Below are 14081 nucleotides of genomic sequence, written 5' to 3'. Positions count from 1 at the left end.
CCCCTGCTGCCAGACCACAGACAAATATATTCTTCCCTGCTCTTGGTTTCCCCCTATTTCCTCTTCTTTTCAGTCCTTCTCTTTCCCAGGCAAGCAGCCAAGTGGGGGACTTTGAATGGGGGAAGGGGGAGGGGCTGAGGGAGGAGGACCCGTCAGAACCCCCTTCTCAGAGGTCCTGGGGAACCCTGGGCCTCACCTGTCATGCCGAAGGCTGTCAGCGTGCTGGCTCCGACTTTGGACTCTGCCCCGTGCATCTGGAATCTCTGGAATTTGTTTCTCAGGAGCTAGAGAAGCTGGTGCCCACAGCCCAAACTCACAGGAGGTCGATGTGTAGTCAGTTTAATAATGTATAGCTGGTAAGTGCTGTCCTTGCTTAGGAAGCCACGTTAGGCTCCAAGGGCTGCTTCAAAAGTGGGTGCGGCCTGGGCTGCTGAATATGCCCAGACGATGAGGCCTTGTGTCTCTGAGGAAGGACAGAAGCATTGGAGCAGCCTGCAGTGCGAGCGTCTGCGTCCAGCAGTGTCAGGATCCCATTCTAGCCTAATGCTCTCCAGCGCTGGGACCTCAGGCTGATTCCTCAGCTTCCATAACACCCCGTTTCAGCCTTGACTGAGAACTTTAATCCCGGGGGCATTTCTTGGTTTCTTCAAGAAACTGTCATGAAAACTTGCAAGGCAGGAGCCCAGCACATGCATTCAGCCTGCTCCGGCCATTGTTATCCAAGAGTGACGTCATTTCCTTTCTGATTACACTGTTTTGTGCAATAAAAAGAAGAGATGCCTGCTGCCCTGTGATCTGTGAACCCTACGGCTCCTGCCCAGATGCAGCTCTGGGGCCAGCAGCTTCCCGTCTGGGCCTCCAGTTTCTGTGTCTCCTCTTCTTGAAGGCCCAGCCTGTAGTGGGGCTGGTGTATAAGGGGACCCGAGTCCAGCTGTGCTCTGGGTGTGAGGCTGGGCTCTCTTGGAGGAATTGTGCCCAATTCTAATTCTCAGATTTGCCCTCTGACAAGTGGCTTCTCTACTCTCTCTCTCTCCCGCTGCCTGCTGTCACCTGATTTCCCAGAACACAGCCTTGACCACTTTGTTTCACCACTGCAGACTGTCACAGGGTCTTTTGTGGAGCAAAGAGACCTCCTGGGGCTTCACTGTGCTTTATGTCTCACCATGACCTCCTTCATCTTCCTGTCCACACTCATCTCTCTTCTCCCTGTCTCTGCCATGTCTCCAGCACCGTGGATTATCTGAGGATGCCCAGGGTCAAGTCTGTGCCTGTGCTGTCCTCTCAGTCTGGAGGAAGGGCCAACTCTGTGTCGGTGAGGCTGAGGGGCCAATCCAGGCATCTTAGGTCTCCTTCCCACAGACAGCCCAGTGGTTTCACTTGGTTTTCTCAGACAGTCTTGTATCTCAAAGGGTGAGTTCAGCCTCTGCTTCCGGCTGGCATCTGATCCATACTTTGATCTCCCTGGTGGTCAGCAGTTTCAGGGGAGCTGAGAGCCCCCTCCTCTTCACGCTGACTAGATGGGCAACTGAAGATGGTCTCAGGTAGAGCAGGCCCCCTCCCCTCTGGCACACAGGGAAGACATAGTTGTGTGGGGGAAGTAACTAGGGGCTGCTCTGGGCCCTGGCGGGGATTCAGGGCTGACACATGAGCCCCCACACACGAAGGGCAGAGGACTGTGCACCTCTAATTGCTTTGGCCCAAACTCTGCCCTTCTCTCATTCTGCCTCACTGTCACTCTAAGATCTTATCTCCTCCCTGGTAGCTGATCCTCCACCTTCTGTGCCCTGTGCTCAGTGCCCTGAGCAGGCCCCGAGAAGGTGAGCAGCCCTCAAGAAGTTGGCTCTGCACTCTCTTACCCACACACACCTGCCTTCACACACCCCCAGACACCATTAGGGTGACCCCACAGCAAAGGCCTGCCTGCAGGAAAGCACGAAGTCTGGCTGAGCTGGGGTTTAGCCCAGCAGCATAAGCGCCTGCCTGGCAAGCGTGAGGTGGTGAGTTTCATTCCTGGTACCAAACAAGAAAAGAAAAAAGCTCTGGCTGGAGATGTAGGAAACACTTTCCATGTGGCTCAGGGTTTCCCCAAATAGCAGAAGCCAGCTGCCCTGCCCCATTTCCTGCCCCACCCCTAGAGCTCCCCAATGCCAGCACCACTGTGCCAGTGACGGGAAGCCCCAGAATGGGGCAGAAATGAGATTTGTGCATCCCCTTCCTCATCTAGATCCCAGGCTCCAGGTCACTGTCTCTCCCTCAGCAACATATTTCTTCTCCTCTGTTAGACTGTAAGCTCCTCCACTGCAGAGACCATGCTATTGCTGTATGAGTCTACCCTACTATAGGACCCGCACAGAAGAAGGAAGGACCCAGTGAAGAGTCATCCAGATGAATACCAGCTAGCTGAGGTTTTATGTGTTCTAATCAGCTTCAACTTATGGACCCACCTTTTGCCAACCTCAGTTCTGGGTGGTTCAAGGCATTATTTCCAGAGCTGGGGATATAGCTCAGTGGTAGAACCTTTGCCTAGCATGTATAAGGCCCTGGTTCCTTCCCCAGAAACATACATGCACGTATGCACGCGTACTCGCTGCAGTGAGAAACTGCTAGTCTTATATACAAGTGATGAATCTTAGATTTGCCCCTAATATGCTAGCTTCCATGCTCAGGCTTCCCACGGCAGTAGGCAGCTTTTGGGAAAATCAGTCCCCTGCCACACGTTGGTCTTCTGGGATTCAACATTAAATCAGATACTTGCATTAGAAACAGAAATTTTATTTGTCATAGAAATATTTGGTTTTAAGTATAAAAACAAACTATGTTGAATAGGACTATTTTTTGGCTAATGATAACTGAGACCTGAAAAACAAAGGCTTAAACAAGCTAGTAGTGTATTTACCTCCAGTAATAATAGACAGCTCTTCCTTTGTGGCAGGTGCTGCATTAAGCCCATTAGATGAAAGAACTCGTTTAATCTTTGCAACAACATTTTTAAGAGATGGATTTAATTTTCCCCTTGTGGACAAAGGAAAAATACGCGCGAGAAAGAGTCACAGTACAGTGCTGCATGATCAGCATGTGCGTGGCCCTGGGTTCAATCCCCAGCACACTGTAAAGGAAAGAAGGAAGGAGGGAGGAAAAAGGGACAGAAGGAAGAAGGAAAGAAAGAAAGTGCAAGGCTCAAACCCGGAAAGGACGCTGGAAGCAGGCAGAGCAGAACCATGTCTATGTCATCGTCCTAACGTCCACCTGCCCTCCTACACCAACGTCACTTTGCACCTGCAGGTGGCTGGTGGACCAACATCCTCATCATACGTGGAAGAAGTAAAGCCCTCTTAGAACATTCCCCACGCTGCCCATCGATTGCTTCCTCATGCACTGTCCAGCTCCTGACCGGAAGACCAGGATGGGTTTAACGGGAGTACATTGTCTCCATCCCTCACAGATGCTGAGGCTGTGCAATGAAGGCCACCAACAGACACTGGGGCCATGCCTGTGTCTCATCTGATGCCAAAACAGAACGTTTATTACCCGTACTTGGGTGAGGGGTGCCTCACAGAGGTAGGATGTAGCCAGACCTCAGGCAACAGCCAGAACTGAGAATGGGAAGGCTGTCAACACTCCAGCAAGTTTTTGCTATTTCCTTTTTCTGTTTTCAGTCCTCACATAGGACAGGTGGAAGAAGACCAGGCCCAGGGCCCATATTTACATTTTCACATCCTTCTGCAAAGACTGGCTTGACCTTTGACAAGACCAGAACTGGTGTGTCTATTCTGATCACATGACCCTGTGGGAAACCGGTGATTGGTCTGTTTTGATCACATGACTGCTCTGGTGCAAGCAACTGTCCCAGGACAACGCAGCATGTAAAAAGCTGCCGGGCCTAGCTCTTCAGCTGCGAGTGCAGGGAGATAATTTCCAAGACGGGTTCTTAGAAGTTGAGAAGTTGCCCCCACCATAAGCATCTAGAATTCAGATCTTTTAGTGCTCACTGATGTGAGGATTGACCACTCTTCTGTTCTACTAACATTTTCGAGGCTGCTAGCCCTGGCTCATTGCACTCCACACGCTGGCCTGTTCCTAGCTGCTCCTGTGACCCTGCACTGCATGCTGGCATTGGCTCCCCTGCACTGCATTGGCTCCCTTGCCAAGGAGGAGGTTTTGACAGTGATGCAGATCAGCAGGAGCCTCTGCAGCACTCAGGACTGGGGCACTGATGTGAGCACGGAGCTTCCTGTGGCCTCTCTGACACGCTTTGTACCTGTCTCAGTGCAGCTCTGTGTGCTTCCCGTGTACCTCCGTCCTCCCTCCCGAGCCACATGAGTAGAGCAGATCCTGGATCCAGGTCCTGCCCTTACCTCTTTCCTGCCTCCATCTCATCCCCCACGTCCCTCCCCTTCTGAAACGCCCTGCAGACCTGCAGTGGCAGGGCACAGGTGGATGCAGTGATATTAATCTAGCAATTATTGATTCAGGAAGGCATGGTTTATTAGCATAAAAATCATAATGTGAATGGAACTTCTGGTGCAGAATTTAAAGCTCTGGGCCATGAGGACTGAGAGAAGAGAAGGGGCCCAGGGTACGTTCCTGTTTCAGGGCACTGGGGCCCAGGATCTGGCCACAGAGTGCCAGGCAGGCTGAGTCTGTGAGGGTAGTGGGTGGAGAGGCAGAGAGGCCTGGCAAGAGGTGGGAGTGTGGGGCAGGGGCCGGTGACAACAATTTGTGTGCCACCTTAGATGTCTTGAGGGGCTGAGGGAACAAAAACCCAAACTAAGGATGACATTTGCATATGTGTTGAGCAATCTCTCATGAGGTGTTATATTAGTCAGGGACCCCCAGGAAGCAGACGGTGCTCTCAATTTGGGAGATTTGAGGGCTGTTTAATAAAGGAGTTGTTTATTGATGTGTGAGAAGGGAGCTGAGATTCATGGATCATCCCTGTGGGGCTGAAAGCGAGGGACTCCCGCTCGGGTTCTAAAGGCAGGAGGGAGAGAGCAAGTTCCTGTCGGCTCCCCCAAGCATCTCTCCCTCCTGCCATCGGCCACACCCAGCCTAAGGGAAGGGAGGCACTGGGTGCTGCCCCTGCAGGTCCAGCCAGCGGCCGGAGGGGGAAGATCTGGAGGAACACAGAGCCAGAGAGAAGTCTCCAATGCCGACCGTGTCCTGCTGGCCTCAGAACAGGTCCCACAGTCACCAGGCTCTGCCAGGCGTTTTCTAGGCCTCCTGAAGGGAGTGTGTGCTTTCATCCTCATAACATGCTGCTGCACCTTTTTTAGTGTTTTGTGTTGTTGTTTGTTTGTTTTCATTCCGGATTTAGGGAAACCAAAGCAAGGCAAGTCCACACTTTTCCCAGAGTCACGTAGCTAAGGAGAAGAGCCGGGATTGAACTCAGGTTGTCTGGTTGCAGAGGGTTGAGCTGGCCCTTCGAGCCTCCCCTCTCACACACGTGTTTGAGAGGCCAGAGACAGTCGTGTGGAAGGGCCGTAGTGGGTAACAAGACCAGGACAGCAGAACCAAGGTCCATATGCAAAAAGGCCTCCTAGAGGGGAGAGAGCACATGCGTGACCATATGAAAACAATTTGGGTCCAGCCTCCCCTCCCGAGGGTCTCACCAAGCAGGATGGCCAGGCCCTTGTGGGAGGGTAGAGAATGCAGTGTTTTGTGCCTGAGCACCAGGGGGCCAAAGTGGGGCTCTGGGAACTGGTTCCTCCCATGGTGCTGAGCCGGTCAGGGTAGACCAGCTGTGTCTGCCTCTGTATTATTTCTTGGGAGCCTTGAAGCAACTCAGTAATGGCTATCATCTCATTGCATGTGTGAGTGAGGAAACAGAAATGAGTCAAATAATGCTACTGCAGTTTTCCGAAGCAAAGTAGTGACACTAGGAATGGAGGAGAGAGAAAGGAGAAAAATATCACAGCAGGGAGGAGTCCCAGGGGCCTCTCACTGGCTTTCCACCTTGGGTGGGTGGGTGGGGCTTGGAGTCACCTCTGGAATTCCCCATCTGCCCAGACAGGCCTCTGCTTTGTTTAAGCCCATCCTGCCCGGGAGTCCCTGACCCAGTTCAACTGCTAATTTCATAGAAAAGCTGTCCTTTTCTATAGCTGCATAATATTTCATTGCAAAGATATTCTGAGCTTATTTAAGCAGTCCCTTGTTTCTAGATATTGGGTTGTCTTTCATCCTTCTATTATTTCAAAGAATGTCACAGCAAATAATCTCATACATAAGTCACCTTGTATAGGTGCCCTTGAAATCTTATTTTTGCTTCTCAACTATCTGTGGTGAAGGAACAGGTTTGATTTTTCAATTTACAACCTATTACAGATGGATACTTGTATACAATTCAAAAGAAATAAGTTACCAGAAAAATGAATTGAAGAACAACACACATTAAAAAAAAAAAAAAAAGGGAAAAAAATGGGGCTGGGGATTTAGCTCAGCAGCATAAGCACCTGCCTTGTAAGCAGGCAGTTGTGAGTTTGATCCCTGATACCGATGGAAAAAAAGAACTACACACAAGTGTGAGGCTAAATATTTATTTCATTCTCTCTCTCTCGCTCTCCCTCCCCCTCTGTTGTTTTGTGGTGTTGAGGATGGCTTCCCGGATCTTGCACATGCTAGGCAAGTGCTCTGCCACTGAGCTGTACCCCAGACCCAATTATTTGGTTGTTAGATTGAATACTTATAAAATTACTCTGTCGAATTCCTAAGAAGGCTTTAATCGCTGGCTCTCAGATGTCTTCGTCTATCTCACCGTGGAGTTGTTGCAATGTGGGGACAGACACTGATCTGTGTACCAGTTTGGGGAGCAGAGGGCTACACTCCCCAAACTCGCTTACTGAGTTAGAGGGTAAATGCATTAGTAATTGTGCCAGATGCTGCCAGATTCCCCTCCATATGAGTTGTGACATTGTCACACCACCAGCAGTAGATGACAGTGTCCCTCTCCCCTCAGCCTCACCAAAAATGTGCTGCTTAACTTGGATTTCTGCCTACTTGATAGATATGAAGGGGTATCTGAGTCTTAAGAGTTAATTTGCATTGCTCTTATTATGAATGAGAAAAATATCGTTCGTACTATTTAAAACCCTGTTTATGTTTATATTCTTTAACCATCTTTCTACTGGATTGTTGGTCTTTTTCTTTTTGACCCCTAGAAGTTCTTTATATATTAGGACTATTAGTTCCTTGTCTATAATATGAATTATAAATATTTTTCCAGTTTGTCATTTGCCTTTTGATGTTATTTTGAAATTTTTTATCGTAAAGAGCAAAACAAAAAGCATGATAGAAATGATACAAAATTTCAAAAAAGAAAAAAAGGAAATTAACACTAATTAATATTGTATATTGTTATATCAGAACGTCGTTCAGTTTACAAAATAAATCTAGACACAAAAGTGATCAATCAAACAATGACAATTTTTATCTTTAGCATTTAAATCTCTTATGCAATTGAAATTTTCCTAGCATAAGCTGTGAGGTCTAAGTTGGAGTTGGGTCCAGGCGTTTCTTTTTATAAATGGTTACTGAGTTCCCTGGTTCCATTTACTAAAATCCTTAAGATACCACTTGTATCATTAAAACTCATTTTAAACCACTTGGGATAATAATAGAAAAGATTGTATAATTTATCAGTTTTGTTTGGAATACCGTTAAAAAAGAAAATTAGCTTTCAAGATATGATCTATAACTTTACTTGACTAGAGCAGAATAAACTGAGCAACAAACACAGTATACATTTATTTTTTAAAATGCCCAGGGCTGTTGCCAGCCACAAGGAAACAGAGAGGTGGGGACAGATGGAGGGGCACTTGGTGAGACTCAATTTTGTATTGCAGATTTTCTTCCCAACCTGACTCCAGGAGCTAGAACTGCACAGGGGTCCACCATGGTGGCCCCAGGACCCTTGGTGGTGTCGCTGCTGCTGCCCAGCCTCACTCTGCTGGTGGCCCGCCTCTCCAGCTCCCACGATGTCTCCAGAGAACCTGGCAGTGAGCAGCACGTCTGCGCCCTGAGAGAGCACCCCACTGTGACCTTCGAAGGTGAGAGCACCCCACTCAGTGGACCTTGAGGACTTGGGCCAGAGCTCAGCAGGATCTTCCTGGCTGCTGGAAGACCTTGGGGTGTATCTGTAGGATACTGAGCCTCTGATGGATGTTTCAAGAAGAATGGGTTCCTGCGTGTGGGCTAGAAAGGTCTAATTCTTATCGCCAGATGGGAAGCGGCAGTCTTTCACTAGGATTCTTTTGCTAGGGAATGAAGTTGTGAACACCCTGCGAGGCGGTAGCCAAGACCTACTTGGTGGTCTCAGCTCTAGCTGCTTTGGAGGCCCAAGTTCCCCTTCTTGGGAAGAGTAAAGCTGACACACTCCTTAAGAGGTGCCTAGGGATCTCTGGAAGGCTTCCTTCCACTCCAAGGGGCTGCAGGCATCCCTGTTTGGAGTCTTGGGAACCCCAGGAAAAGGGGCTCTAATGGCTAATAACTCCTGTGTCTGCTGAGGGAGAGCGTGGGAGTATCCTATTAAACCGTTTCCCAAAGTGGGATCTGTGAATCACTGGACATATTCCAAGGGGTCTATAAGTTCTCTGTGATTTCTAAACTTAGTACATATACTTGATGATAATCCAAAAAATAAAACAAAACACAAATACCAGAAAGGCCTGGATGTTCTCCCATGACCTGTGAGGGTCCCTGGTTGTGTCATGATCACATTCCTAATTCAAGATCCAGCTCGCATCCAGATCTGCAGATGCTGTCTCGGGGGGCGGGGGCGGGGGTCCCGGGTTCTTAAGTCTGATCCACACTGGCCTCTAATAACCATTGGCTCCTCTAATAACCATGTCAGGGAGGGCACGCAGGGCAAGGAGACTGTCATCTCCTTTTGCAAACATGGAAACCAAAGCCTGGGGCTTGGAGAGACTTGTCAGAGCCAGGCTTCAAGGTCAGTTTTCTGACTCCACTGTCCCCGGATCAGATCCTCTGCCCTCCAGGGCTCGGGACCAGAGGCTGTGTGGCCCTGTCCTGTCCCACAAGACTAGTGAGGCGGGCCAAGGTGAGCAGAAAGATGTGAGTCGGAGGCTGGTGTGGAATTTGACTGGCAGAGGATAGGTTAGAGTTGGGAGCCGCTGGTAGAAGGGGAGGCTGCAGGTTCCCAGCTGCAGGTGGGCTCCCCTTCTCTGAGGACGAGGATTTCCAGCTGTGTTCTCTGCATCATCTTGTTTGAACCGGAATCTCTGGCTTGTAGGCTTAAGTGGATTAGAGTAAATTAGCAATGTCAGAGTGTACAAACACGCATGTACACCCTCAGGCTCCTGCTGGCTCCTGGAGCGCTGGTAGCTATTGCTGAAGGGAAGGGCCAAGTGTGGGGACAGAGAGAACAGGATTCTTAGGGCTGTCCTCAAGCTGAAGGCCTGTGACACCTCCTCTGGAACATGTCCTTCCAGGGTCTTTGCCCAGAACACTACCTACAGGGCTGACCCCTGGCCCCTTCCCCCTAAGTCAGGGTGGTCCATACTGAGGCAAAGTGGGTGGAGAGGGAACCAGAGAGATGGGCGATGGGGTCCCCAGGGCCTGATTCCTTGAGGCAATTTTTTTTTTTTTTGGTATGGCAGGGATCGAACTCACAACCTTGACCTCATGCTTGCCAGGCAGAAGCTTATACCACTGAGCTAAATCCCCAGCCCCCTTGAGGCTATTTGTGATCTTCCAGTGTAAACTGAATCAATCTGACTTCCTACCCCACTCTGGGGAATGAAGGAATCCCCACCCCCAGCCCAGTCCTGAGAGCTTTGCATATTCCTGTGGATTCACCAAATGTGTGTGTGTGTGTGTGTGTGTGTGTGTGTGTGTGTGTGTCCACTGAGGGTGAAGCCAGGACCCCCACATGCTAGGTTCCCCAAATTTTTATAGACCTGCGGATGAAGACGTATTTCCTCTAGGTACTCACTTACCTTGTGTTGTCCCTTAGAAGTTGCTACCCCTGGCCCCTGGCCCAGCTGGTCTGGCACCAGGACTGTTTCTGTCCTATGCAGCACAGATCCAGCACTGCTGGGCACACAGCAAGGACTAGGTTGTCACTGGGTGAGGGGTGGTACTCTGGCTGGTGCCAAGTTCCAGAGAAGTCACATTAATCCAGCACAAACCAGCCCTGCTTGTGGGAGGCCCGCAGAGTGACGCTTCAGTTCTGAGTGATGTGGAGGCCTCCCACCACATAGCTGTGTGGTCCCCTTTTCCCGGACTCAAACGGATCTGTGAATAACCCCTGAATTCCCTGGAGGAACTGCCAGTGGCACAATCTGACTGGCAATTTTCTGCTTTGGAAAGTGACATTTTCTCCTGTAGGTGTCTTTCAGCCCCGCCCACTCACACCCTCCCACCTACCCCACGGCCTGCCCCCAACAGCCCATTTCACTGTGGCCAGTGTATTGTTTGTTTGGTCACATCACACCCGAATTCTAGGTGCCAGGGAGAAGCCAGGCTGGAGTTAACACTCATAGTGGTTAATCCAAAAAGTGGGTAATTGAATTGACTATAATTAAAATCACAGGCGCGTCATGGAGAATGTCATTTTTCTCTTAAAGTCGCCGTCCAAAGCCTTCACTGCACACGGAGCTCAGAACGTGCTTGGTATTTTAAAGACAGCTCTCCCTCTGGTCCCCACTGGCTGTTTAATAAGATGAGGCTGGTTCCTTTCCAGGATCTCAGCCACATCTCTCCCCCTCTCCCCTTTCCACTAGGCTAGTCCATGTCGGCTCCTTCAGGCTGGGGACAGGGACAGAGGCTGGACCGAGACCCCTACCCGGCCTTCCCCTTGTCACCCAGCTGAGTTGCGTAGCCTCTCCTCCCCAAGGAAGGACCTAGCTGAAGACTGAGCTATCTGGTCACGCCCCCTTGTCCTGCGCTCAGCAGCCCACATCTGGGATGGGCCCTGCACAGAGAAGGAGGGAATGAACACGTCATTTATCTGCTACTGTTAGGAGCAGCCAGTGTGATGGGACAGGCCAGCGGCCCCCGCCCCTTCCTCCACACACACAGGCAAGACCTCAGCTCATTCGGAGGAACAGGGACACACACTGTAAATGGAACAGGAAGGGAGGACGGAATAGGAGACAAAATAAGATGAGGAAGAAAGCTTATAATCCAGGAGAGCCCCTGGTTTAGCTCGCAGTGGGTACAACTCTCTGAGGCTCTCCATGAGTGACCCTGAGGACCCTGCCCATAGGACTTCAGGTCTATTCCTTATGCCTCTGTTGCCCAAATGCCATGGAGCCATTGAGGGTGTGTAACAGCTCTCATTAACCCATAGGTGACTTGCTGGGGGCAGGGCCAGCCCCAAGGAATTTGTTTCATTTGGCTGCCATGTTTCTCCTCTTTTTAAATCACGTATATCACAGCTTTCTGAAAAACATCCAACTCACAGAACCTCCAGTTCTCCAGGGAGCGGTTAAGTGTTTGCCTGTCGTGCAGAAATGAAGGGCTGCTTTTACTCTATAGTGGAGGGATAATGAGCAATGATTTATTTCCCCTGGATTACACACACACACACACACACACACACACACACACACACACAGTCCTGGCCCGTGCACGAGCCAGTTTTTTATGCGCCATGGAGAAAGAGCACACTGCCCCTCACTGCCCTCATCTTCTCTCCCGTGAGCAGGAAGTTCCTCTGCCCCCCAGTTCTTACCTTCCAGGTGCTGGTTCCCTTCTGTATGAGAGGCTAAGCAGAGCTATAGGGAGGTGTGGGCCAAAATAGCAGAAAGCCAGCTGGCATGCCCCAGGTGTACCCTTCCAACTCTACCCCCTGGCAAGCCAGAGTTTTGGGAAGTCTCTCTGCCCACCCAGTCTCTTCAGAAGGCTTTGGGGCTGGCTAAAAAGGACCCCCCACTAAAGATGGGGTAGACACTGACTGCCCGACCTCTGTCCCTCCCACATCTGCAGAACTGTGTGTGAAAAACTAATCATGTGTGCATTCCAGCAAAACCTGGAGGTCCAAGAACCAAGATTTTTTCTGGTCCCCAAGACAAATTACCAGGGTAGACACCCTGTGACGAGGCTTTGATGGTGGTAAAGCAGATGACTGTGGAAAACCTTTACCCTGCTTGGGGAGTCAGGGAAGGCTTCTTGGAGGAGGCAGGGCTGGAACTATTCCCTTGAGGGAGAACAGAGGTACAGAGGCCTGCAGGCTCCCATAGGATAGATTTGAGGACATGTGAAATGGTTTGGTTTAGTTTAGTGTGACTGCAGTGGGGCATTTGAAGATTTATAAAGATGAAGCATAATACTTTCAACTGATCACTAAATAATTAGTTGCCAAACAGTTGAGTCGGGAGGAGAGTGTGGCTGGAACCCAGAGGTCCTGGGAGCTGAGACTTCCTGGGGAGTTGGGAAGGGCTCTGAGATGGAGAGAGACATAGCCACCCTTGGATTTCAGAAAGAGTGCTTAAGGTGCCTTGTGGAAAATAGGGGAATAGAATTGGGAGCCAGGCAGGTGGGCAGGCTTGGCACCAGTCCCAACAAAAAAGGATGGTGGCTTGGCAGAGGTTAGGGTCAACAGAGAAGGGGGCGAGTGATTTGGGGACAGTTTGGGAGTATAACAAATGTGGTATGCGCTTGTATATTGCTGTGGCTACCGAGGACCTGGGGGGAATCAGGGGTGCTTGAGGTTTCCTTTTGTACATCGGGGGGCAAGGTAGAGCAATTCTTTGAGCTCGGGCACATGGCAGCTGCAGTGCCCACACTTTGCCACCACTGCCTGGGGCAGTGGGGAGGCTGCTTTCCGAGGTGGCTGTGTGGATCCCTGGTCTCCCAAGCTCCTAGCCTACCCACCTTCATCCTGCCTCCCCCGTGCTGTTCTCCAGTCTGATGCTGGTGCTGCAGAGCCCCTGGCCCAACAGTAACTGAAGGGTCGCCTCTCCCTCCACCAGATCTGAAGCCGTGGGTCTCTAACTTCACTTACCCTGGAGCCCGAGATTTCTCTCAGCTTGCTCTGGATCCCTCCAGGAATCAGCTCATCGTGGGAGCCAGGTAATGTGCAAGGAAGTTTAGGCCAGGGTGGGACGCTCAGCACTGGGTGGAGGGGATGTCATTCAGGGTGAGCCCACCGGGCAGATGGTGTCTGGGCCCTGTGCTCTCCGCTAGGGGTGTGTGTGTGTGTGTGTGTGTGTGTGTGTGTGTGTGAATGTCTGCCCCTCATGGGAGGAAGTATGTGGGAGGTGGAGGTAGGGGTGACCACCCCGCGTCTTAGCCTGCTGCATTCTTCAGCAGATGGCAATGGTGAGAGCAGGGACTCCTGCCGGCCACCTCCTGTCCCTGTTCCTGTAGCGATGCCAGGACCTGCCTAGTTGCTGAACTCACCGAGCTCAGCGCAGAGAAGGTGCCTATGCGCCCCCTGCTGGCTGGCTAGCCACCTGCATGTGGTGTGCAGGTACAGCCATGTATGCGCTTTTTTTTCCCAAGGGTTTGCTTCCCTGTAGGCCCCCTAACCCCACGGTCCAGATCCTGATTCACTAGAGAGGCCTTGTGAGACGTTCTGGGACAGAGTAAAAGCGTCTAATTCTTCACAAAACCACAGACCATCGTGCAGGGTAGAAAGGGAGCTTAGAGATGGTCTACCTGGTGGGTCTCAGAGCCTGTCCTTGGGCTAGCAGGACCTAGGCCTCCTGAGAACTTGTTGGAAGTGTAAAGCCTTGAGTCTTCTCCAGCCTCTTGAGTCAGAAACTCTGGGAGTAGGCCACACATGCACACCCACGTTTATGAAGCCCTCTGGATGACTGTGCAGGATCATGTTTAAGCCAGGAGTGGTAGCACATGCTTGTAATCCCAGCACTCAGGAGGCTGAGGCAAGAAGATCATTGCAACTTTGAGACTAGCCTGGGCTGCTACATAGGGAACTCAAGGCCAGCCTGAACTCCATAGTGAGACCCTGTCTCAAAAATAACAACAAGCAAGCAAACAAACTAACAAAATGGCCCCCTTATGTTAATCATGAAGAGGCAGAGGCCCTGGGAAATGGTACCTTCCCAAGATCAGCCAGCAAAATGACACAGGGCGTGGATTAGAACCTGGGCTTGCAATCC

General features: G+C 50.7%; 1 protein-coding gene across 2 annotated transcripts in view; it reads left to right on the top strand.

The window, feature by feature from the left end:
* The window catches only part of Sema5b (semaphorin 5B), a 67667-nt gene that overhangs the window by 17365 nt on the left and 36221 nt on the right, over window positions 1-14081 (top strand). For both annotated transcript variants that reach the window (XM_063225088.1, XM_063225087.1), the window contains exons 2-3: window positions 7839-8042; window positions 12930-13029. In XM_063225088.1, the coding sequence (XP_063081158.1) occupies window positions 7839-8042; window positions 12930-13029 (304 nt within the window). The remainder of the gene's footprint in view (window positions 1-7838; window positions 8043-12929; window positions 13030-14081) is intronic.

Source organism: Cavia porcellus, unplaced genomic scaffold (genome assembly GCF_034190915.1).
Source record: "Cavia porcellus strain 051 isolate PalLab524CR breed Dunkin Hartley unplaced genomic scaffold, mCavPor4.1 scaffold_15, whole genome shotgun sequence".
Classification (NCBI taxonomy): domain Eukaryota; kingdom Metazoa; phylum Chordata; class Mammalia; order Rodentia; family Caviidae; genus Cavia; species Cavia porcellus.
Note: the sequence above shows the minus strand (reverse complement) of the source record. Positions and strands in the feature narration are given on the sequence as shown.